The 24497-nt window shown below is 38.8% G+C and overlaps 1 protein-coding gene across 1 annotated transcript in view; it reads left to right on the top strand.

Moving 5' to 3' along the window:
• Positions 1–8555, top strand: part of ptprq (protein tyrosine phosphatase receptor type Q) — a 151571-nt gene extending 143016 nt beyond the window's left edge. The window contains exons 54-57 of the mRNA XM_078416669.1: positions 2668–2816; positions 3966–4101; positions 6543–6666; positions 8431–8555. Of these exons, the coding sequence (XP_078272795.1) occupies positions 2668–2816; positions 3966–4101; positions 6543–6666; positions 8431–8468 (447 nt within the window). The 3' untranslated portion in view covers positions 8469–8555. The remainder of the gene's footprint in view (positions 1–2667; positions 2817–3965; positions 4102–6542; positions 6667–8430) is intronic.
• The last annotated feature ends 15942 nt before the right edge of the window (positions 8556–24497 follow it).

Below are 24497 nucleotides of genomic sequence, written 5' to 3'. Positions count from 1 at the left end.
CAGATCAATGTTCCATTTAACCATATAGTAAGTGAATGGAATCGCTGTGACATATTTCCTTACATTATCTAAGATCACTGTAAATGGTTTTCAGTAGAATCTGCCCATGAAATTAAAATAGACATCAATGTAATCACATGATCAGAACCGAAAAAAGACCAAAGTCTAATACTGCAAATAACCCAACATTTTCCTTCATTCTGTATTTTCTTTACACTGTTGCATTAAGAGTAGTAAGAGTCAACCGTGAGGTGCAGCTGCTATGTTCAGCATTTTTTCATTAACTACAGTTCACTCCCCAGAGAGATTCTATTTAGTTTATGTTAGAGATACAGGCCGTTCGACCCACTGAGATCACGGCAACCATCAATCACCCGTTCACACTAGTTCTATGTTTTCACACTTTCTCATTCACTCCTGACACATCAGGTGCAATTTACAGTGGCCAATTAATGTGCAACCCTGCACACCATTGGGATATGAGAGGAAACCAAGCACCCAGAGGAAACCCATATGGTCACAGGGAGAATGTGCAAACTCAACACAGATAGCACCCAAGATCAGGATTGAACCTGGGTCGCTGGTGCTGTGAGGCAACAGTTCTACCAGCTGCACTATTGTACCATCTAGTCTGTGGCCTGCAATCGTGTCAACAATACGTTGCCATTGGATATTATAGCTACGCACAGTCTTCTCATTGTAATGTGTGTATTTCCCTCTTTGGTTGTTGGCAGTGATTAGAAATGCAAATGTTAACCAACTTTCACTTCCCTATCAAGAGAATGCGTACGGCTAGTTACTGCACATTGAGCAGCTCCTACTCTGAGCTCATTTGGAATCAGAGAGTCAGAGAAACAGGACCTTTGGCCAAAAATGTCCATGCCAATCATCAATGAACTCTACAAATCCCATTTCCGAATAGTCGCTCTATGGCCTTCCTTGCCTTGGAGGTTCAAGTGCTTGTCTGGATGTTTGTTACGTGTGAGTTTGTGCCTCTACCACCCACTTGAGCCGTCTGTTCCAGGTTTCATCTATCCACAGGGGTGAAAGAAAATATTCTCCAGATCCCCTCTGAACTGCTCAGGCCTTACTGTAAACCCCTGGCCTCGAGTTTTAGAATTCTCTGCAATGGAGAAACATTTCCCACTATTTACCTTCTCTGTGCCTCTCCTAATTCTGCATATATCTATCAGGTCCTCCCTCAGGTCTAAGCACTTTATCCCTCTACTCCTTTTCTCCAGAGATGCTGGCTGACCCACTGAGTTACTCCAGTTTTTTGTGTCTATATCATTCTGGTGAATCCCCTCTGCACCTTTTCCAGTGCCAATACATTCTTCTTATAATAGGCAAAAAGAACTGTGGACAGTTCTCCAAATGTTGCCGATCCAATGTTTTATAAAGTTATTCCGTGACCTCTTATATTTTGTGTGCCAGCTAATGCAGCCAAGTATGTCATGTGCCTTCTTTCTTGAACTTATATTCAAAGATCCCTCCTTTCCTCAGTATTCCTCAGAGTCCTACCATTCATTGTGTATGTACTGTCCTCATTAATTCTCCCAGAGTTTATTACTTTGCAATTCAGGATTAAATTACTTCTCTCCTTAGTTTGCACATCTTACCAGCTGATCAATATCCTGTAGCCTGTAACTATCCAACAAAAATCAACAAAGCCACCAATTTTCATGTCATCTACAAACGTATTTATCATGCCTCCCTTATTCATATCCAAGCGTCAATGTATATGTAACCAATAATAAGGATTCCAGTACTGATCTCTGTTGTACACCTTTGATCATAGGGTTCAATTCACAAAAACAAACACCCTCCGCCATCACTCGGTCTCCTATTAACAAGCCAGTTTTGCACCCAGTTTACCAACTTGCCCTGGATCTATGGACTCTAACATTTTAGACTAATGTTCCAAATGGTACCTTGTCAGAGGCCCTTACTGGGTTCCATGTAGATTACATCAATCACACTGCACTCTCAAATATACTTTCTTCTTCAAATAACTCGGGCAAATCCTTATCCTCAGTCCTCATCCTTAAATTTATTTCCCAGTAACTTTCCTTTCATTACTTTTAAACGCACAGGCCCATAAGTGCCTGCTTATTCCCGTTGCCCATCTTGAATAAGGGTGTCACATTCATGGTCCTCCAGTCATCTGGCACATGAGCAGTGGCCAATGAAGATTTTGAAGTCTTTGCAGGGTGACCTCCTCCTGGCCTCGTTGCAGCCTGGAATACATCTCATTAGGCCCTGGGGATTTATCCATCTTTAAGCCCAGTAAGACAACTCATACCTCTGTTTTGTAGCATTTCATCGTCCACCTTATACAGTAGATAGGCAGCCTCTTCTAGCTTGAATTTGTAATTATCAGATAATGGATGTCAGAGCTAGGAAATAATTATTTCTCATTCCAGTGGCACAAAGTATGATTGAATCCACTTGATCTCAGTTCAAGTCATGCTAGAACGTGCCAGAGTGCTAGAGTAGTGCGAGAAAAACAACGTTTTTATTGGTGGGTCTGCTTCCAAAATTTGGATATTACTTTTTTTCTGACCTATTTTAAAAATTCTTTTAGAAATTCTGAACAATGTATAATATATTATTCCTGAGTGTTTGTATGATCTAAGCATTCTTTTAATTCAATGACTATTTGAGCAGTATGGTGACTTTATGATGGTGACACATTTCAACTTCACATCTTGGCCTGAGCATGGTGTTCCTGAAACCAGCACAGCTTTGATTCATTTTGTGAAGCTAATTCGAGGAAACAGAGCCAACGATAATACTCCTATTGTTGTCCATTGCAGGTAAGTAGTTGCTGAATTGATTTTTTGTATGATGCACAATAGTACCATTGTAGAATCTATAAATTAAATAAATATTTTGTTATTCAATTGTGCTTTAAGTATCTTGTACATTGTAATACATTGTGGTACGTTGTAATATTCAATGAGCATTGCTTAAATACTTTGTTCCAGTAATACCTATGATCTATGAAATTAGAAGACCAACCTGTGGGAATATTGCATGGTGAGACAGCAAAAACCACTCCAATTAATTCCCCCCCTGTTGTCTATGATGCGTGCAGCGTAGGTTCACTAGGTTGATTCCCGGAATGGCGGGACTGTCGTATGTTGAAAGGCTGGAGCAATTAGGCTTGTATACACTGGAATTTAGAAGGATGAGGGGGGATCTTATTGAAACATATAAGATAATTAGGGGATTGGACACATTAGAGGCAGGAAACATGTTCCCAATGTTGGGGGAGTCCAGAACAAGGGGCCACAGTTTAAGAATAAGGGGTAGGCCATTTAGAACAGAGATGAGGAATAACTTTTTCAGTCAGAGAGTGGTGAAGGTGTGGAATTCTCTGCCTCAGAAGGCAGTGGAGGCCAGTTCGTTGGATGCTTTCAAGAGAGAGCTGGATAGAGCTCTTAAGGATAGCGGAGTGAGGGGGTATGGGGAGAAGGCAGGAACGGGGTACTGATTGAGAGTGATCAGCCATGATCGCATTGAATGGCGGTGCTGGCTCGAAGGGCTGAATGGCCTACTCCTGCACCTATTGTCTATTGTCTATTGTCTATTTCTGTTTTATTTCACTTCAGAGAAGAATCTTGACCGCAGTTCAAGAAAGGTTTTGAAAAAAAGTTTTTTTAAATCACCCTGATCCAATATGTATTTTACTTGAATAATACATAAAGGAAATGCACAAATACTGAAAACCCCCCAAATTAGAACCAAATATAGATTTTTAAGAGATTTGTTTTAAGTAGGCAAGACTGTAAGTAACAAAACCACTATTCTCCGCAGAAAGATTCACAGTACATCTTGCATTCAGAATTAGAGTCTGAAATATCAAAGTGCCATTGGATAAACATGTGAAATAAAATGGTCCGGTGGAAAAATACTGTACATAGCTGAACAAGATTTGTTTTTCTCTATTTCTCCCCCCTCAGTGCTGGTGTGGGGAGGACAGGGGTCTTTATTGCACTTGATCACCTCATACAACATGTGAACCACCATGACTTTGTGGATATCTTTGGATTTGTGACAGATTTGCGAGGTGAACGAATGTGCATGGTCCTGAACTTGGTAAGAGTGTGGAAAAGTAACGTTTAAAAATTTACACTCTGGGTTCCTGTTGATATTTAAAACATTGTTTCTGTTTCACCTTAACTTTGTGCAAAATTCAAGACATCACGAGATGTTACTTTTACTACAAGCTTTTTGCACCCTTCCTTTTGCAAAGACATCATCCCTTTCTCTGAATTTTTCCTTTTCCACCGCATCTGCTACCAACATGAGACTTTCCACTCTAAGTCATCCAAAATGTCCTCTTCCTTTAGTAAACATAGTTTCTCCCCTGCTGCTGCAGATTCATCCCTCACCTGTGTCTCCTCTGTTGTCCCGTAGTTCTGCTCTCACTCCCCATCCCCTCAGGATAGAGTTGCTGCTTGTTGTTACTTTTCACCCCACCAGCCTCTTTATCCAACACATCATTCTCCGACATTTGTCCCTCCTTCAACATGATCCCATCACGTCTTCCCATGCTCATCCTTTCTGATTTCCACAGAGAACACTCTCAAACTACCCCCTCCCCAGGTACTTTCCTCTGTAACCATAGGAAATGTAACAGTTATCCCAATATCTCTTCCCTCGCATCCATCCAGGGACCCCAGCAGATCTTCCACATGAGACGAGTTCACATGGACCTCGTCAAACATCATTTACTGCATTTAGCGTTCCCAATGTGTCCTCCATTACATCGGCAAGATCTAGCGTAGACTGAGTGACCGTTTCGTCAAACAGTTACATAAGGTCTTCTGCATCTTCCGGTAAACCAGCATCTGCAGTTCCTTATGTACGCAGCTTAATGTTACCCGGCATAGAAGCAACATTGCTGCTAAGTAGGGTGTTCATTTGTGCTGCATTCTTTCATGCAACAGAATAGATTCTATAATGTTGATGTTGGATCTGGACCTAATAAAACTGTTACAAATACCTGTTAAGGGCTAATTTGTCCAGTAGACAAAAAGAGAGGGTGGAAATATCCCAAATTAAAAGTATGGATGCAATTACGTGGATGAACATCCATTGATGGAACTGTGCCCTAACCTTTGATGTAATCACTTAAAAATGTCAGTGTGGATTGTTTTTCAATTATTCGTTGTTCCTACTGCAATATAGAATGCACTTTAAGAAATAAGAGGTATCGTTTTATGAATGCGTACCTGCATGAAACAGCACATGTACAAATACAGCAGGACGACAAGGATGTTTAAATAATCTACTTAGTATATATCAAAGAGCTACTCAGCCTTAATTTGACAACTTTCCGAGGGTCCACAGTTTTATTAATAGAAATAGATTATGTAGACAGTTTTTCCCTTGACCTATTTAAGGCCCCCTCGGTCATGGCTGACCATGTGTGATGCTTCCTAGTCGTTGGCTGTTTGCTCCCAACGTCGGCTAGAGCAGCGTCGCTTGTGGTTGAAGAGACCAATGCAGGAGTGACCGTCTCTGTCACAAAGGTCACTGATCTGTTGAAGTTGCTGTGCACCTTTCTCTGGTCTGTTGAAGTTGCTGCACTCCTTTCTGCGTGCCCGCTTGTCTGCCGCTGCGTCCCTTGATCACATTGAATGGTGGTGCTGGCTCGAAGGGCCGAATGGCCTACTCCTGCACCTATTGTCTATTGTCTATTAACCACCACTGCTCTATTAGTAGCGCCAAACAGGGCAGTCGCGCAACTGCAATTTATATCTTTGCATTATTTATCAGCTGCTTAAGTGTTATTGTTAAGGATAATAAATGGTTTCCACGCTCAGTAGCAACATAAGGGAATATTTCCATTTCAATTCCTGCAACAATCCATTAAGTAGCTTTAGCACAGAAAATACATGATTTTTATGCATCTCATTGTAAATGTTTTGTTTTACAACAAATTGTGTTGATTGTGATTGCGCCTTCGCTGAAGTCAAATGTCGTGGACTTGTTTTTGAGAATTTTATCAGTCACTGCCCTTTTTTAGTTTATTCCAATGGGCCATGTCAATCTTATTAAACTTAAGGGTAAAAAAAATGTGGGTCAAGATGGTAGGCCATGTTGCAGTTGTGCCTTGCTTTATGCATGAATTCTCAATATTGTTTGAAGAATTAATATAAACTTAGTGTGCAGTTGACCATTCTTAAGTCTCTCAATAGTTGTATCTCAAACATTCATCTTGCATTTGGACAATATGATGTCCTGCCACAGTTAGTTGACATTGGTGATTAACATTCAATTGTCATTGGTACCATTAACAAACGCATCATAAAGAAATGATATCAAGAAGTCCACTGTTCAAGAATTTGTGTTGAACTTAACATCATTAATACATGTTGAATTTATGTAAGAATTTATATGGAACCAAATGATTTCTAATGGTAAGGTAATAGTGATACAAAAGCCAGTGCAAGTTTTAAATATAACTGACAAGAGGTTCCAATTTCAGTTGTGCTTTGTTCGAATTTTTCAATATTAATGTGTCAATACAGGCTCAATATATGTTCTTACATCAGTGTGCTTTGGATCTATTGAATAACAAAGGAAACAGTCGTTCACTGTGGTTCGTAAATTATGCTGCTTTACAAAAGATGGACTCTCTAGATACAATGGAAGGTAATAATAGAGATTATCACAATAGATTTCATTATCTCCAAGTGTGAATTTGACATGGAAATTGAACTTTTTTGTAACATTTCTAGAGCAAAACATATGGTGAGCATCTAATATATGGAAACATATCCTGGAAATCACTGAATGTATATTTAAACCACATTCATACCACTCTCCACTACTTTAACCAGACATTAAGCATCTCATTCAGTTTCAAGCCATCATTGTTCAAAGAGGAAGTGGAACTTGGGACTCGTGTATTAAAATGTATTTTTCTTTATATTTTAAATATGAAATATCAAATTGTAATCTTTTATGATGATCCCATGACACTAAGTTTCCTGCTTCTTACTCTCTAAAAATAAGTTCTATATATAAAGTCCTAACTACAATGTAGTCTTTGCAGCGACAACATAGCATGGTGATTTCTGGAGCTTAATATTGGATTTCTTGCAGTTGAGAATAACCACAGGGGTGACTGCTGGACTCCCAAGTCTTAGAGACAGAGTTAAAATCACAGCCTTTGCCACCAATCAAATGGGCAGAAATTCTAATAGTACAAGGCCATTCAAGTGCAGCAAGCCCACTCTTTCTTGCCAAGTGTAATGAGACTGGCAGCAGCAGTGAACTGGCTAAAATTCAGACCATTCCTCCTTCTCAGGTAAAGGGAAAAAAATGAACTACATAAAGGAAGATATCAAAACATGTGTTTTACTTTGTATGAACTTTAGGTCTAAAAGATACATGGGTATGCCAAAATCATGGTGCTCTTCTCTTCTCCTAATTATTTGCTGAATGAAAATTAGTAAGTGAGCATTCATATGGGATCTCGGAAAAATAAATAACAAATCTTGTTTCAGTTAAGATTGTTTTAAGCAAAATAACTTTATGATGGTAAATGGTTAAAGTATATCATTCTGAACTTGTGCTTTAGTCATCTCGTTTGTAATTGGCAATTAATATAAATAAGTCTGTGAGACTTGAAAGTCACAGGTAATGCTGGTTCACTCAATCTTCACTGAGTTGGTGTAGAATGGTATAGGTAATTTTAGTAAGAGGGTTGTGAGGGGGAGATGGCATGTGTTGGTTGCACAGCAGTCGTGCCCCCAGCCAGTTCAACTTACCTTACTCAAGACTTGGGACGAATAACCATGCCAGAAAAGCCAAGGTCTATGTGACATGACAATGTTATGTTCTGATTACGTCACTAAAACCCATCAACGATATTAACATTGAACCTAACAGTGTCAAAGGTGAGCAAAATTAAGGGTCCAGTGCCAGATAATTTCTTTCTTATCAAAATATTTAAAGATTTGTTGTAAGACAGACATACTACTATTGCAAAAATATTTTGACCGGCCATTTGCCCAGGTTTGCCTCCACACCCTCAATTGTAGACTGTTGATCAGAACTGAAAGGTGGTCATCACAATGACCTGACACCCACCACTTCTGATTCCAACTCAATGTCATGTTCATTCCCACTGCCTTCAAGAAGGATCAGTTGAGGCCACAAATGGGCCCAGTAGATTAAAACATCCCAGCCCACTTCTTCTGCAGGACTATAAATATTCAGGCCCTTTTACGTTGAAGAACTACATTGCTTCCTTTAAACTTGGCAAGTCAAGGTTGTAACTGTCTCCGCTAATTTTTATGTGCAATGCACCTTTGTCATTGACTGTAAAATGCACCATTAGCCATTTAAGAATAAGTAGCTCTAGTATGGGATTAAAAATACTACATTGATAATCCTGTTAATTTCTTTTAGGTGATGTGGAATTGGAATGGGAAGAAACAACCATGTAATTCTTGGATACTGCTGAAGAACATTAATAAGGTTTCACTAAACTTACTCTGAGCAATTAATGTAAGAGCTTCTACAAGCAAGGGCCAAAATTAATCTGTAGATAATCAATGCTGAATTACCTGAAGGAATACTTTCCCACCATTGCTTTTATCAAATGTTTCTTTGCACTTTTATGTTGGTATGGATGGATAATTCCATGTAGAGTACTTACTTTCCTCACTGAATATAGCTATTGCACATTGCTAGGGTTTATTTTACTTGTACTGCATACATAGTAGCTTTGCAATTTTAATGTAAAGTGAGCCAAATAAGATGAAACGTTTCATTTTTCATGGCACCAAGTGGCTTTGGTGCAAATATGGAAGATTGTAGTGTGCTTCTTGTTGTGCACATAGTGTCTGGTTTTAAAGTAAATATCTCATATTTAAAGTGTGCACATTATTGCATTTTGCAATGTTTTATTATTCCTTCTGTATTATCTCTATTTCTGATCCAATGTTCTGCACTAAAATGTTGGCTTTTGGAGCCGGTAGTCTTCACTGGCAGAACAGTCTGTGATCCTGAACAGCTGAACACTCACCCCTCTGACACCACAGAGATTAATCTCTTACTGCAGTTCAGACAGTAGCTCTTCAGGGACACTCTGTTGTTTATACTCACTGCTCCACACCAGCTCAGACAAAGTTATCAGATTGGCCCTTGCTTTTATCTTGATGAAGTTCCATTCTGTAGTTCCAAGGAGTCTTATTACTATGCTCAACACTGAAAAAAACTAACGTATTGAGGAAACCAATACATTTCACAATTCTTTAGCATTGTCCAACAAATTTATCACAACGTAAGTAAAATATAAACTATACAAACTGAACAAAAAAGTGTACAAAGTGGAACAAGACTATCCATCTATAGAACACTCTTTTATTGACTACAATGCATCTGTAACCAGACAAGATGAGCTAGGAAGAAGAAACAAGTAAGTGCAGATGCTGGTTTACAAAAAAAGACACAAAGTGCTGGATTAACTCGGCGGATCAGGCAGCATCTCTGAAGAACGTAGACGTTTCGGGTCGGGACCATTCTTCAGAAATTCCTTAACAAACAGAACCATCAAAGCTAAGGTTTCAGGCAGAGTTTGGCTTGGAATAGCAGCTGATAATTGAATAACAGAGGGCAACAGGGAAACTAGTGCTGAGAATGCATAGGAACGTCATTAATCCAGACACAGAAGGTCGTGGTAGCAATCAACAGAATGTGACTGAATGATTGGAAAGAAGATCATGTGATAGGAGTAGATTAGGCACGTGAGACAAGACTACTGTAGACCTGGAGAATATTGGGGTGACCTGAGAAGGAAGATTGCACATGGAGTAGAAGTGTGGGTACATATGTGATAGAGATCAGAGAAACCTGAGATGGAATTTGGAGAGTTCAGAAAAAATACCAGGCTGTTTGGAAGATTGAAGGCAAGGTGTGAGGTGGGTTGGGGTAATGTTGGGCGGAAGATTGGTTGGGCATGAGGAAGGAAGGTGGATGAAGTAAGAGGTCCAAGGAACTATGGAAGACATTAATATAACAGTGGAAAAAGAGTAGAGCCCATTCCTGGAGTGAAACTGAGGATGTCACAAGAAACATGAAGTTAACCTGAAGGAACAATGTTCATTCCAGCAGAACCTTCACTACTGGACAACTCAGTAGCAATCAAGGTAGGGACATGTCCTTTAAACATTGAAAGAACAGCTCTTTACCCAACCCCAGATAACACTTGCATTTGTGGTGAAGAGTTTGCACAGAATAAAAAAAATAATTTAAGTGTTAGCTATGCTGTATTAAATGCAGATTGCCACTGTAAAGAGAACTGAAGTACAATTTACAGAAGTGTGTTGTACATGTATATTATGGATGATTCAGTTGAATGGTGCATGAGATGGTGTGCCTGATCATACACAATGCCCAGGACGTATTTTATTTAGAATTTATACAACAGGTCAGAGATCAGTTCATGATGTGCAAATGTACACTGCCCTGAAATGAATTGTAGATTTGTTAATGAATTTTGGATCACCACACCAAACACTGCCACACGAGTAACTATCGTGTAATTTCAAGGTATATTGTATCATGACTTTTCTCATAAAGCAAAAAATGTATATTTTTTCTGCTAGTCCTACAACAAAGTCACACTCCCTCCCATTCTTGATCTTTTGTTCAATAGAATATTGCATATTTCATTCTGTTGTTCTCATGTTTGGACCTCTTGTATATCACCTTGTGGTAATATTTTTTAACTTTGCCTATATTAATATTGGTACAAGACCAAAATATCATAATGTGATTAGCAGGATAACATTCGTTCTAAATATTGCCAGCCCAGCATTTCACAAGTGACTTGGCTGTTCATGTTGCTGTGATAATGAGACTGCTATCCCAAGAATAATGGGTAATGCATGAGAAGTTAATTTATGTTATGCCACAAGCAATATTTTTTGGTCTTAAAACAAGCAGAACTCTACAGAGCTACAAAAGATATAATATTTAATTTAAACAGCTTATGAATTGTGTTTTAATTGGGTGCATTATATAGTCTCTGTAAATAAATATACAACCAATTAAGTGGCTTGTAGATTATAATTCTGCTAGATAAATAAATGATTTTTGCATTGTGCTGGATTGTTTTAAAATGCAAATAAACTACTCAAAATATACTACACCTTGCCTAATTTGGAACTCTTTCAAATGATAACAAACATACTCAAGTATTAAAAAAAATAACAGTCTTTAAATTGTTCTGCGAATAAGCGATAGGAAAACACTCCACAAAATATAACATGCAAGATCATAAACTGTAAAAATTAGTATTGAAATATAAACTGCTGGCTTACCACCCATGTCAGTGTTTGTTGGTGAAGCACCATGCCTTAGGAGCTTTAAATCAAGTGACGTCCAGTAACTTCAACAGGTGACACTTGCTGCAAGCTGTGTAAGTATGATAGTCCTCAAAGCTCCATAGGAGGCAGAAGTTTCCTACAACACATCCAACAAAGGCAAAACTTGTGCCAAGGTCAAATGCAGGCAAGGTCCATAGCAAATGAAAACATATCAGACAGGAAAAGATTTAATAGTTAATCCTTGAACTTTAATCTCTATAATCAAATTGCATTTTTCATTATTTCTTAATAATCCTTCTTTAACAGCTGCATAAACTTGACTATAAGTAATCTATTATAGAATTACACGAGCTTTTTAACAACTACATAGTAGATGCTGCTTCATTTTTGCTGTTCATCTTATGAAACCAGAAATATATCAATGGAAAATCATTACACTGAGAAATATTAATAAATACATTAACAGAGTAATGTGACATGTGGATCCCCAGATTCCAGGTGCTATAGCAGAGATGTAACAGGGCTGGACAGTCATCAGCCTATTCAGCAGTGCTGACCCTCCCAGAAATTGTGAGTCCATGAAAGTAGAGCAGTGATGGTGTGTGTTCATGCAGGAGTCAGATCACCAAGTGTAAAAAATGTGAGAAATATCATGCAGCAATAAACAATCAGCTGGAGGAACTCAGCGGGTCGAGCAGCATCTATAGGGGGGGGGGAAGGAATGGATGTCATTCCGAATCGAAACTCTGCATCAGGACAACCCGCTGAGTTCCTCCAGCAGATTGTTATTGTTGCTTCATATTCCAGCATCTGCAGCCTCTTACATCTCTTGAAATTCTTGGAAAGGTACTGCTTGGAAGATGGAGTAGTTACTTTAGAGGACGTTTCCATACCAGTGGAAGTGGAATTCTGTTAAGTTTTATCCGTATTCAAAAGGTGAGGTCCTGACTAAAAGAAAAAGAAAAATGCAGCAACAGCAAGGTTTTTGGTGCCTGAAATCAAATTCCCATTGTTAGAAGCAACAGATGAAATCCAATATGGAATAGGATGGTTAAACATGCAGCAGACAAAGTGGCATAAAAGTGAAGAGTACTAGTCTGACCCTGCCATATAATTTGATGATTTTTTATGAGCTCACAAGACACACAATGGCTGAAGGCTGCTATGACAGTAATTATTTGTAGATTGTAATCCATGCTTACTTTAAAGGTAATTTCTCAAATCTGAATATTGCCCTGAGGCCATAAATGTGCTTCAGTGACACCAGCACATGGAAATGTTCACTTAAATTGAAAATAGCAGCCTGCCAGTTAGCGGTGTGCCAGTTTAGTCTCATTCTCCATCTCTCTATTACATGATGAGAGTTTCTAAATAATTAGCAGATTAAACACCTTGTGCTCACCTTTAACAAGAATTTCTTCCAATTTCTAACAGTAGGAGAAAGATTGAGATGCGCATTTTTGGAAGATTATGCAACCAATACTGTAGAGAATGGACCTCATGCATTTCCAATAGAACAGTATCCATTTTCACATCAATCCAGCGTACACACGTACCAAGTCGGTTAACCTGGGATGATACAGATTTGCAATCCTGATGGAAACCAGTTGGAAGGAATGCATTATCTAATTGATATTAGAGGATACAACTAAGGAATCAGGAATTTGACCATGAGGACACAATATGGCAAAGTTACAGAATCCCATGAAGGCATTGCCATGAATCTACTTTTTAGTCTTGGCAATGCATTCATGTGATCCTGTAACCTCAAAATATTGGTGGATGAATTTTATATCAGCATTTGTCACAAAAACAGAGAGGACTAATTTCACATCAGACTGAAGGAGATCATCTAACAAACACAGTCCGCCTGAAACAAAGGTCTGGGGAATTATTAAGTAATGATCATGTGAGGCAGTAAATTGAGTGTCCGAAAGAGGATCTAATTTTTTTGCAGTGCATTGCCTCTACTTTGCCTTCTTCATTTAACAAATTAAACATAAAGACTGGAATCCAAAAATAAAATATCTATTCTTCCCTCCAATGCAGAAAAGTCACGAATGAAGATCCTGATGCTTTCTTCCAAATGAAACAAGGAATCTAGAAAATGAATTTGAAAGTGTTTTCTGAAAGGTTCATTTCCAAAGCAAGTGTTTAAACATATTTGGAATTTCCAATGCTACATTATAATTCACCTTCAACATCCTTGCAATGTAATTCCTCAGCTGTTGATCCATGATGCCCACATTTGATAGAGGTATATTTTTGATCAGTGCATTTAGGATGTATAATATTATCCCAGAATGAAGTAATTTTTTGCATGCCTAAATCCTTGCCCGGGCAGGCAGCTTATAAATCTTCGATCACTTAAGGCAGAATTTAGATGGAACTATAATTTCACTATAAAACTATGAAGAGTCATGTCTTCCCAAATTCCATTCATGCACACAGATTTGTCAGATTTTATCCTGTCAGGCTACTGGATGCCTGAGATACTAGATCAGTATTCACAATAACTTCAATTTGGACCTACAGTAAATCAGAATAAAGTAAATAAGTGATTTTCTTAAATATTTTTGGCACATATTATTTTTGAGTAAGTTGGTAACATGTGGAAAGTTACACGTAATATGAGCTGCAGTCTTAAGCTCAAGTCAAACTATAGATTGACTATTTTTGATCTATGTACTGGAAATATAATTGGGTGAAAGAACTCAAATGCTTTACTATATCAGAATTATAGTATAGTTGTCACAAATTATACTTGAAATGATCTGTCAGTAAAGTTTCAGGGTAAATGCTTTTCTATTTGGTTCACTTTGGATCAGAATTACTCATAAATCATTTGCTGAATATTGAATAAACATTTGAGAGCACTTTTGTTTTCGGTTCCAAACCATTTCTGTATTATTTCTAAACTAAACTAAACACACTTATGTCTTAAGCATTCCTTGTTATATTTAACACTTGAAACTGGCATACTGAGGAAGTCATTTTGAAGTTTATTTGGGATTTATCCTAACTGGTTTATTTGAACATGGTTGAATCAGGTTTACTGCTTCAGGTTCCCTCCAGCCATCAGGCTATTAAACACTACAACCTCCAAATAAGCTCTGAACTACATAGACGTGGGGGCAATGGTTTTGTCTTTTTGCACTACTATTGGTTGTTTTGTATGTGTATGTGTGTGTATATATATATATATATATATATATATAGTACACTCTAAACAATATAATAAATGAGAAAAAAAGTTCAATGTACACATTGTGTATATATATTTACACATGATGTGTACATTGAACCTTTTTTATATGTTAAAAAGTTCAATGTACACATGTATATAGATATAAATATATATATATATATATACACACAATGTGTACATTGAACTTTTATTTCTATTTATTATATTGTTTATAGTGTACTATGTTTACATATTCTGTTGTACTTTGTTGTTCTTTCTGGGACATATGATAAGAAAACGCTCTTGTCTATCTTGAGAAATATCTCAGTACAGAAAATCTGACAGTGAGCATTCTATTATCATCATTAGCACACTGTCAGGGGAGATCTATCCTAATATTCAGAAAGTAATCTTGGCTCTAACACTAATAGAAATAAACTGCTGTTGATTCAAAATATGAGGACATTGCTGTCATGAATTTAAGCTTCAGAAACTTTAAAAACACAACAGAACCAAACCTGAATATATTAATATAATAGTGTTAAACCCAAGGAAGAGGCATATAAATTGGCCAGAGGAAGCAGCAAACTGGAGGAATGGGAGAAATTTAGAACTCAACAGAGGAAGGCAAAGGGATTAATTAAGGGAGGGGGAAAAAAGAGCATGAAAGAAAGCTTGTGGGGAATATAAAAAATGACTCTAAAAGCTTCTTTAGATATGTAAAAAGAAAAAGATTAGTGAAGACAAATGTAGGTCCCTTACAATCAGAGACAGGTGAATTTATAATGGGAAACAAGGAAATGGAAGAACAGTTAAACGAATACTTTGGTTCTGTCTTCACTAAGGAAAACACAAACTATCTCCCAGAAATACTCGGGGTCCGAGTATCTAGTGGGAGGGAGGAACTGAAGGGAATCCACATTATAGGAAATGGTGTTAGGTAAACTGTTGGGACTGAAAGCAGATAAATCCCCAGAGCCTGGTGGTCTGCATCCCAGAGTACTCAAGGAGGTGGCCCTAGAAATCGTGGTTGCATTGGTGATCATTTTCCAATGTTCTCTCGACTCTGGATCAGTTCCTGTGGACTGAGGGTAGCCAATGTAACTCCACTTTTTAAGAAAGGAGGGGGAGAAAAAACAGGGAATTATAGACCAGTTAGCCTTACATCGGTAGTGGGGAAGATGCTTGAGTCGATTATTAAAGATATTATAGCAGCGCATTTGGAAAGCATTGCTGGGATCGGTCAAAGTCAGCATCGATTAATGAAGGCGAAATCATGCTTGACTAATCTTCTGGAATTTTGGGGGGCTGTAACAAGTAGAATGGCAAAGGGAGAGCCAGTGGATGTGGTGTATCTAGACTTTCAAAAAACCTTTGACAAGGTCCCACACAAGAGATTAGTGTGCAAACTTGGTATTGGGGGTAGGGTATTGACATGGATAGAGAAGTGGTTTGCAGACAGGAAGTAAAGAGTAGGAATTAACGGATCCTTTTCAGAATGGCAGGCAGTGACTGGTGGGGTGCCGCAAAGTTCAGTGCTGGGACCCCAGTTATTTACAATTTATATTAATGATTTAGATGAGGGAATCCAAGTTTGCGGATGACACAAAGTTGGGTGGCAGTGTGAGCTGTGAGGAGGATGCAATGAGGCTGCAGGGTGACGGACAGGTTGGGTGAGTGGCAGGTGCATGGCAGATGCAGTTTAATGTGGATAAATGTGAGGTTATCCACTTTGGTGGCAAGAACAGGAAGGCAGATTATTATCTGAATGGTGTCAGATTAGGAAAAGGGGAGGTGCAACAAGACCTGAGTGTGCTTGTACATCAGTCACTGAAAGTAAGCATGCAGGTACAGCAGGCAGTGAAGAAAGCTAATGGCACGTTGGCCTTCACAGCGAGAGGATTTGAATTTAGGAGCAAGGAGGTCCTACTGCAGCTGTAGAGAGCCCTGGTTAGACCACACCTGGAGTATTGTGTGCAGTTTTGGTCTCCTAATTTGAGGAAGGACATTATTGTTATTGAGGGAGTGCAGCGTAGGTTCACCAGATTAATTCCCGGGATGGCAGGACTGACATATGATGAAAGAATGGGTCGACTGGGCTTGTATTCATTGGAATTTAGAAAGATGAGAGGGGATCTTATAGAAACATATAAAATTCTTAAGGGATTGGACAAGCTAGATGCAGGAAAAATGTTCCAGATGTTGGGGGAGTCCAGAACCAGGGGTCACAGTTTAAGAATAAGGGGTAGGCCATTTAGGACTGAGATGAGGATTTTTTTTTCTCCCAGAGAATTGTGAATCTGTGGAATTCTGTGCCACAGAAGACAGTGGAGGCCAATTCAATGGATGTTTTCAAGAGAGAGTTAGATGTAGCTCTTAGGGCTAAAGGAATCAAAGGATATGGGGAAAAAGCAGGAATGGGGTACTAATTTTAGATGATCAGCCATGATTATTTTGAATGGCGGTGCTAGCTCGAAGGGCCGAATGGCCTACTGCTGCACCTATTTTGCGATGTTTCTTTGTTTCTATTAGTTATAAGTACACTTTCAAACACAATTTTGCCCCCCAATATACTCTTGCCCTGAATTCCTTCTCTGTGTCAGATCGTCAGAGCCCTTAATCTTTCTAAAAATTATCTATATACACGTAAAATAATTCTAATGTACTGGCCTCCATAACTCTGGGATAAAGAATTTCAGAGATTCTCCACTTTCTGCAAGAAAATATGTCTACATGCCTCCGTTTTAAATGACCAGCTCTTGAAACTATGTCCCTTTGTTCAAGACTCACCCTTTTGTATTACCATTGCAATATCCACCCTGCCACATCTCCTTATGATCTGCTATGTTTCAATAAGACCACCTATCAAGTTCTTTGAAGTTCTTTCAAACTCCAAAGAATCAAACTGTTTAGGCTCTCATTATGGGACAACCCTCTCATCCCAGTAATTGGCCTGTTGAATCACTTTTCAACTGCTTTTGTCCTATTTCGGATGGGGACCCAAATTGTACACAGATACTTGAATCTCTCATAGATGGTCCTTCTTATTAAAACCAATTGATGGAAACTTCTTTTCAGAAGAAGGGTCTTGACCTGAAACGTCACCCATTCCCTCTCTCCAGAAATGCTGCTTTAACAGAATATATCTGCAAATCTTCTCACTTTACCAACTGATCATTTAGTAGGATAGCATTATGGAATGAAGAACACAGAAATTATGGACACAGAGTCACTGCGTCTGGAATTGGAGTTGGTGGCCCGAGATTTCAACATCATTATAGCTGTGCTAACCATTTTGATGAACCTAGTCCTTATTGCTAATGGACTGCCTTGTAACTCTAAATCCAAATAGAGTTTGGATCCAACTAGGTCTCAGCAATGCCACTTGGCCGTGTGATTACAGCGCAAAATACAAAGATAACTAACCAATAGAAGAAACAACATCTTGTTACAATCAAAATCTACCAGGGGCAGCCAACAGAAATAGACCCCAGTATTAAACTTTGCATCCGTGGGAACTGCTCCTGATCATTCTAGCCATCTTCTATTTTCGCTAATGTCTCACCTAGATGGCGATTGTAAATCGTTTTCAATGAAGTGGCGACTTTCTCTAAAATATAGCAATTCGCCAGCGTGCGTTGGGATCGCATTCCAGACAGCTTTCATCAGCTTAGAACTTTTGGTAAGATTGGGGTAGTCTTTTGGAGACCGCTAGTTTGCATAAGATTTGGTAGGTTAAGAAAAAAATACTTTAAAAAACAATGTTACCCAGAACAATATTTCACCACAACACTGATTTTAATATATAATATCAATCCAAAATAAATGGAGAATTTCATTATCACTAAAATCGACCCGAATATCCAATAAATCGAGAGATTTGGAATGTCGGTACGTTTGAAGTAAAGAAACGCGGACGTGTGAATAGCGAATCATTGAAGATTTTATAATCAAAAGTGTCTTGAAGGAAGGAGTAAAGTTTTGTGTCTATCTTTGGTTTAAACCAGCATCTGGAGTTCCTTCCTACACTTATATTGAAGGGAGTTATATTTAACAAATTTACAAACAATATCAATTCTCTTTCGAAACGACATCTTTCAAATCAGTATATGCGATGTGTAATAATATGGAGTTTTGGGCGAAGAGTGATCGCGAACACTTGCTCGGTTTTAGAAGCAATCTTAACTATACTGAGTAACTGCACACCCCGAGAATTCCCATGCTAATTTTCAGCGATTTGATTTAATTTATAGTAATGGTCGTAAAAGAAATATAACTACTCTCCTGTTAAAACAATGGAGTGAAATGGGTGCTCTCTGAAGCGCCCATGAATCTTAAATGGGAATCATACATCTGTGGGAATTGAGAAGAGGTTTCCTGGTCCATGCAGCGTGTAGAATGCAGTCTGAGCCTCCAACTGCTGAGAGTACATCAGTTAGCAATTACACAGATAGCTTCCTTCCTCAGAGTCTTTCTAGAGAGCAAATTTAAATTGAAACCTTCTGAAAAGCGTGTGAGAAGTTTTCCTAAAATAAGATCATTTATAGTTAAATGAAATCAAAAGGAACAAATTAACATTGTCTGATGTATTTCTATCACACCCAATGGCCCATACAGTGATGGGTCCATTTCTATTTAAGACAGGTTAAATAGATGATAAGTCTTGCATCATCTCGCACCCGCCCGCTTTAAGCAACCACCAATGATAAGAAAATGCAAACCTTCAGAATCGGTAGAAACAAAAACGCATCCCACATTTCTTCATAACATGAAGATCATTTATATACTTTGTTATCCATTGTGGGTGAAAAACAAATGATAAAATACTTGCCCAATTAAACAATTTGTGGTGCAAAAGTTTAACTTCTTCATCATTTTACACCAAAGTATTTTCTTGCCTTTTTCCTCCCATGTTAGCGATCAGTTATTCTTTATTTTCAATAGTCACAGAGTGATAGAGTGTGGTTACAGGCCCTTCCGCCTAACTTGCCCACACTGGCCAACATGTCCTAACTACATTAGTCCCACCTGCCTGCGTTTGGTCCATATCCCTCCAAACCCATCCTATCCATGTAAATATTTTCTACGTTTCAGAATTCTGAGAGATATTCTTAATCTTATTTTTCGTTTTTCTTAAAGAATATTCATCAGCATCTTTTCTCCGTGCTAGAAATGCATTCCTTTTTTTTGAATTTGCAAAGGTTTCAAACTTGAGTGCCCTCTCCTTTACATATATCCTGTCATACAAATACTGAAATGAATCTGTTTTCATTGTTATACCAATGGTGAAACTAAGGCTATATTTTAGCTCTTTCAATGCAGTTAAATGTAAGCAATAAACAAGAGCTAATACGAACTCTAATATGATCATATGTATAACTCAATATATTCCCTCCAGTATTAAGCTCTCTGCTACGTCCTTTAAATGTTTCTAATAAAATCAAAATAGAATCCATTCTTTAGAAATAATGCAATTATTTTTGAGTTACTCAGGTTATGCTTCCTTGTTCTTGTTATGCTTCCTTGTTCACCCATTCCTTCTCTCCCGAGATGCTGCCTGACCTGCTGAGTTACTCCAGCATTTTGTGAATAAATCGATTTGTACCAGCATCTGCAGTTATTTTCTTATATTATGCTTCCTTGTCATGGCTAAGCTCCATTCAACTGCATAGCCACCTTTAGTTGTTTTCAGTTTCAAGTGTTACATTTCTGCTAAATCTTGTGGATCTCTCTCATCACAGTTTCATGTAATCATTGCGATTGTCAAGTAACATGGCCAATTGTGACCGGTGGGAGAGGGGAGGTGAATACCAAAGTTAAAGTGTTGTACTTAAATGCGCGAAGTATAAAAATTAAAGTGGACAAGCTTGAGGCTCAGTTCGACATTGGCAAGTATGATGTTGTGGGAATCACAGAGACATGGCTACAAGAGGACCAGGGCTGGGAACTGAATATTCAGGGGTACACAACGTATAGAAAAGACAGACAGGTGGGCAGAGGGGGTGGGGTCCCTCTGTTGGTAACGAATGATATTCACTCCCTTGCAAGGGGTGACATAGAATCAGGACATAGAATCAGGAGATGTAGAATCAGATTATGTAAAAGCAAATACACATGAAATTAGAAATAGAAAGACAGAGATTTTAGATGAATGTTTAAATAAACACCCAAATACAGAAAAATTGATATCATATATTTATAATATTCTACTGGAAAACGACGCTCCAAGTACAGAAATATATAGACAATCATGGGAAAATGAATTAGGTCAAATTATTAGACCTGATATATGGGATGAAAGTTTACAACACATACATCACTGTTCGCTAAATGCTAGACACTCTCTTATACAATTTAAAATATTACATAGACTACATTATTCAAAAGCTAAATTACATAGTATTTTTCCAAATATATCTGCCATTTGTGACAAATGTCAGCAATTGGAAGCTAATTTAACGCACATATTCACAAACTGTGAAAAAATCACTAAATTCTGGACAGAAATATTTAAAATAATTTCGAATGTTGTTAATTTGAAGCTGATCCCTGACTCAAACTTAATAATACTGGGAATATTAGAAACAGATCAATTAATAACAACGAATCAAAGAATTTTTATTGATTATAGTTTAATAATTGGGAAAAAATTAATACTGAAATTTTGGAAAGGTCCTACATCCCCCACAATTAAAATGTGGATTACAGGAATGTCGGAGACACTTCATCTGGAAAGATTGAGACTTGTTCTAATGGACAGGTTGAATCTTTTCAGAGGAATATGGTCTCCATTTATTGTATATTTAAAGGGTCAAAATGGCTTGGTGCGGGGACCTGACCGTGGCCTGAATAATGGAATGGAGGAAGAATTATGAATAACAAATCATGGATATATCTCCAATGATAGATAACTTTTTTAATACTCCATTCATTTCTCCAATTTGGATCTCTTATTTTTATTTTATTTTTCTCTATCTCTCCCTCTCTAAAAAAAAAAAAGTATAGAAATATGTAGAACATAATTGTTAATATTAATAATATCACGAATGTATGTAATAAGTAAATTTTATTAATATGTATTTATGTTTAATAAAAATATTTATCAAGAATCAGTATGGATAGAAATGAGGAATTGTAAGGGTAAGAAGACCCTAATGGGAGTTATCTACAGGCCCCCAAACAGTAGCCTCGACATAGGGTGCAAGTTGAATCAAGAGCTAAAATTGGCATGTCGCAAAGGTAAGGCTATGGTGGTTATGGGAGATTTCAACATGCAGGTAGACTGGGAAAAGCAGGTTGGTAATGGACCCCAGGAAAGAGAGTTTGTGGAGTGCCTCCGAGATGGATTCTTAGAACAGCTTGTACAGGAGCCTACCAGGGAGAAGGCAATTCTGGATTTAGTGTTGTGTAATGAACCTGATCTGATAAGGGGACTCGAAGTAAAAGAGCCATTAGGAGGCAGTGATCACAATATGATAAGTTTTACTCTACAAATTGAGAGGGAGAAGGGAAAATCATAAGTGTCAGTATTACAGTATAGCAAAGGGGATTACAGAGGCATGAGGCAGGAGCTGGCCAAAATTGACTGGAAGGAGGCCCTAGCAGGGAAGACGGTGGAACAGCAATGGCAGGTATTCCTGGGAATAATGCAGAAATTGCAGGATCAATTTATCCCAAAGAGGAGGAAAGATTCCAAGGGGAGTAAGAGACACCTGTGGCTGACAAGGGAAGTCAAGGACAGCATAAAAATAAAAGAGCAGAAGTACAACAAAGCAAAGAAGAGTGGGAAGCCAGAGGATTGGGACTCTTTTAAAGAGCAACAGAAGATGACTAAGAAGGCAATACGGGGAGAAAAGATCAGGTACGAGGGTAAACTAGCCAATAATATAAAGGAGGATAGTAAAAGCTTTTTTGGGTACGTGAAGAGGAAAAAAATAGTCAAGGCAAATGTGGGTCCCTTGAAGACAGAAGCAGGGGAATTTATTATGGGGAACAAGGAAATGGCAGACGAGTTGAACCGGTACTTTGGGCCTGTCTTCACTAAGGAAGATACAAGCAATCCCCCAGATGTTCTAGTGGCAAGAGATCCTAGGGTGATGGAGGAACTGAAGGAAATCCACATTAGGCAGGAAATGGTGTTGGGTAGACTGATGGGACTGAAGGCTGATAAATCCCCAGGGCCTGGTGGTCTGCATCCCAGAGTACTTAAGGAGGTGGCGCTAGAAATTGTGGACGCATTGGTGATTATTTTCCAATGTTCTATAGATTCAGGATCAGTTCCTGTGGATTGGAGGGCAGCTAATGTTGTCTCACTTTTTAAGAAAGGAGGGAGAGAGAAAACGGGAAATTATAGACCAGTTAGTCTTACATCAGTGGTGGGGAAGATGCTGGAGTCAATTATAAAAGACGAAATTGCGGAGCATTTGGATAGTAGTAACAGGATTGTTCCGAGTCAGCATGGATTTATGAAGGTGGAATCATGCTTGACTAATCTTCTGGAATTCTTTGAGGATGTAACTAGGAAAATTGACTGGGGAGAGCCGGTGGATGTGGTGTACCTTGACTTTCAGAAAGCCTTCGACAAGGATCCACATAAGAGATTAGTGAGCAAAATTAGAACACATGGTATTGGAGGTAGGGTACTGACATGGATAGAAAATTGGTTGACAGACAGAAAGCAAAGAGTGGGGATAAATGGGTCCCTTTCAGAATGGCAGGCAGTAACTAGTGGGATGCCGCAAAGCTCGATGCTGGGACCGCAGCTATTTACAATATATATTAATGACTTGGATGAAGGGATTAAAAGTACCATTAGCAAATTTGCAGATGATACAAAGCTGGGTGGTAGTGTGAACTGTGAGTAAGATGCTAGGAGGTTGCAGGGTGACATGGACAGGTTGTGTGAGTGTGCGGATGCATGGCAGATGCAGTTTAATGTGGATAAGTGTGAGGTTATCCACTTTGGTGGTAAGAATAGGAAGGCAGAGTATTATCTGAATGGTGTCAAGTTAGGAAAAGGGGATGTACAATGAGATCTGGGTTTCCTACTGCATCAGTCACTGAATGGAAGCATGCAGGTACAGCAGGCAGTGAAGAAAGCCAATGGAATGTTGGCCTTCATAACAAGAGGAGTTGAGTATAGGAGCAGAGGTCCTTCTGCAGTTGTACAGGGCCCTAGTGAGACCGCACCTGGAGTACTGTGTGCAGTTTTGGTCTCCAAATTTGAGGAAGGATATTCTTGCTATTGAGGGCGTGCAGCGTAGGTTTACTAGGTTAATTCCCGGAATGGCGGGACTGTCATATGTTGAAAGACTAGAGCGACTAGGCTTGTGTACACTGGAATTTAGAAGGATGGGAGGGGATCTTATCGAAACGTATAAGATTATTAAGGGGTTGGACACGTTAGAGGCAGGAAACGTGTTCCCAATGTTGGGGGAGTCCTGAACAAGGGGCCACAGTTTAAGAATAAGGGGTAGGCCATTTAGAACGGAGATGAGGAAAAACTTTTTCAGTCAGAGAGTTGTGAATCTGTGGCATTCCCTGCCTCAGAAGGCAGTGGAGGCCAATTCTCTGAATGCATTCAAGAGAGAGCTAAATAGAGCTCTTAAGGATAGCGGAGTCAGGGGGTATGGGGAGAAGGCAGGAACGGGGTACTGATTGAGAATGATCAGCCATGATCACAATGAATGGTGGTGCTGGCTCGAAGGGCCGAATGACCTCCTCCTGCACCTATTGTCTATTGTCTATTGTTGCCGAGTGCTATGTGTTCAGTTCTGACAGTGCACTGAGGTGGGTAACAACCGGCCATCATCTGCAAAGCATATATAAACCCCGCGGCCCTCTGCTACCGCCCTCTGCTAGATGGACACGGAATGCTGGAGTAACTCAGCGGGCCAGCATTTTGTGTTTATCTAGCAGAGGGCGTTATGTGTAGGGAGGAACTGCAAACGCTGGTT

Source organism: Rhinoraja longicauda, chromosome 20, assembly GCF_053455715.1.
Source record: "Rhinoraja longicauda isolate Sanriku21f chromosome 20, sRhiLon1.1, whole genome shotgun sequence".
Taxonomy (NCBI): domain Eukaryota; kingdom Metazoa; phylum Chordata; class Chondrichthyes; order Rajiformes; family Arhynchobatidae; genus Rhinoraja; species Rhinoraja longicauda.
This window is presented reverse-complemented; position numbering and strand designations above follow the sequence as displayed.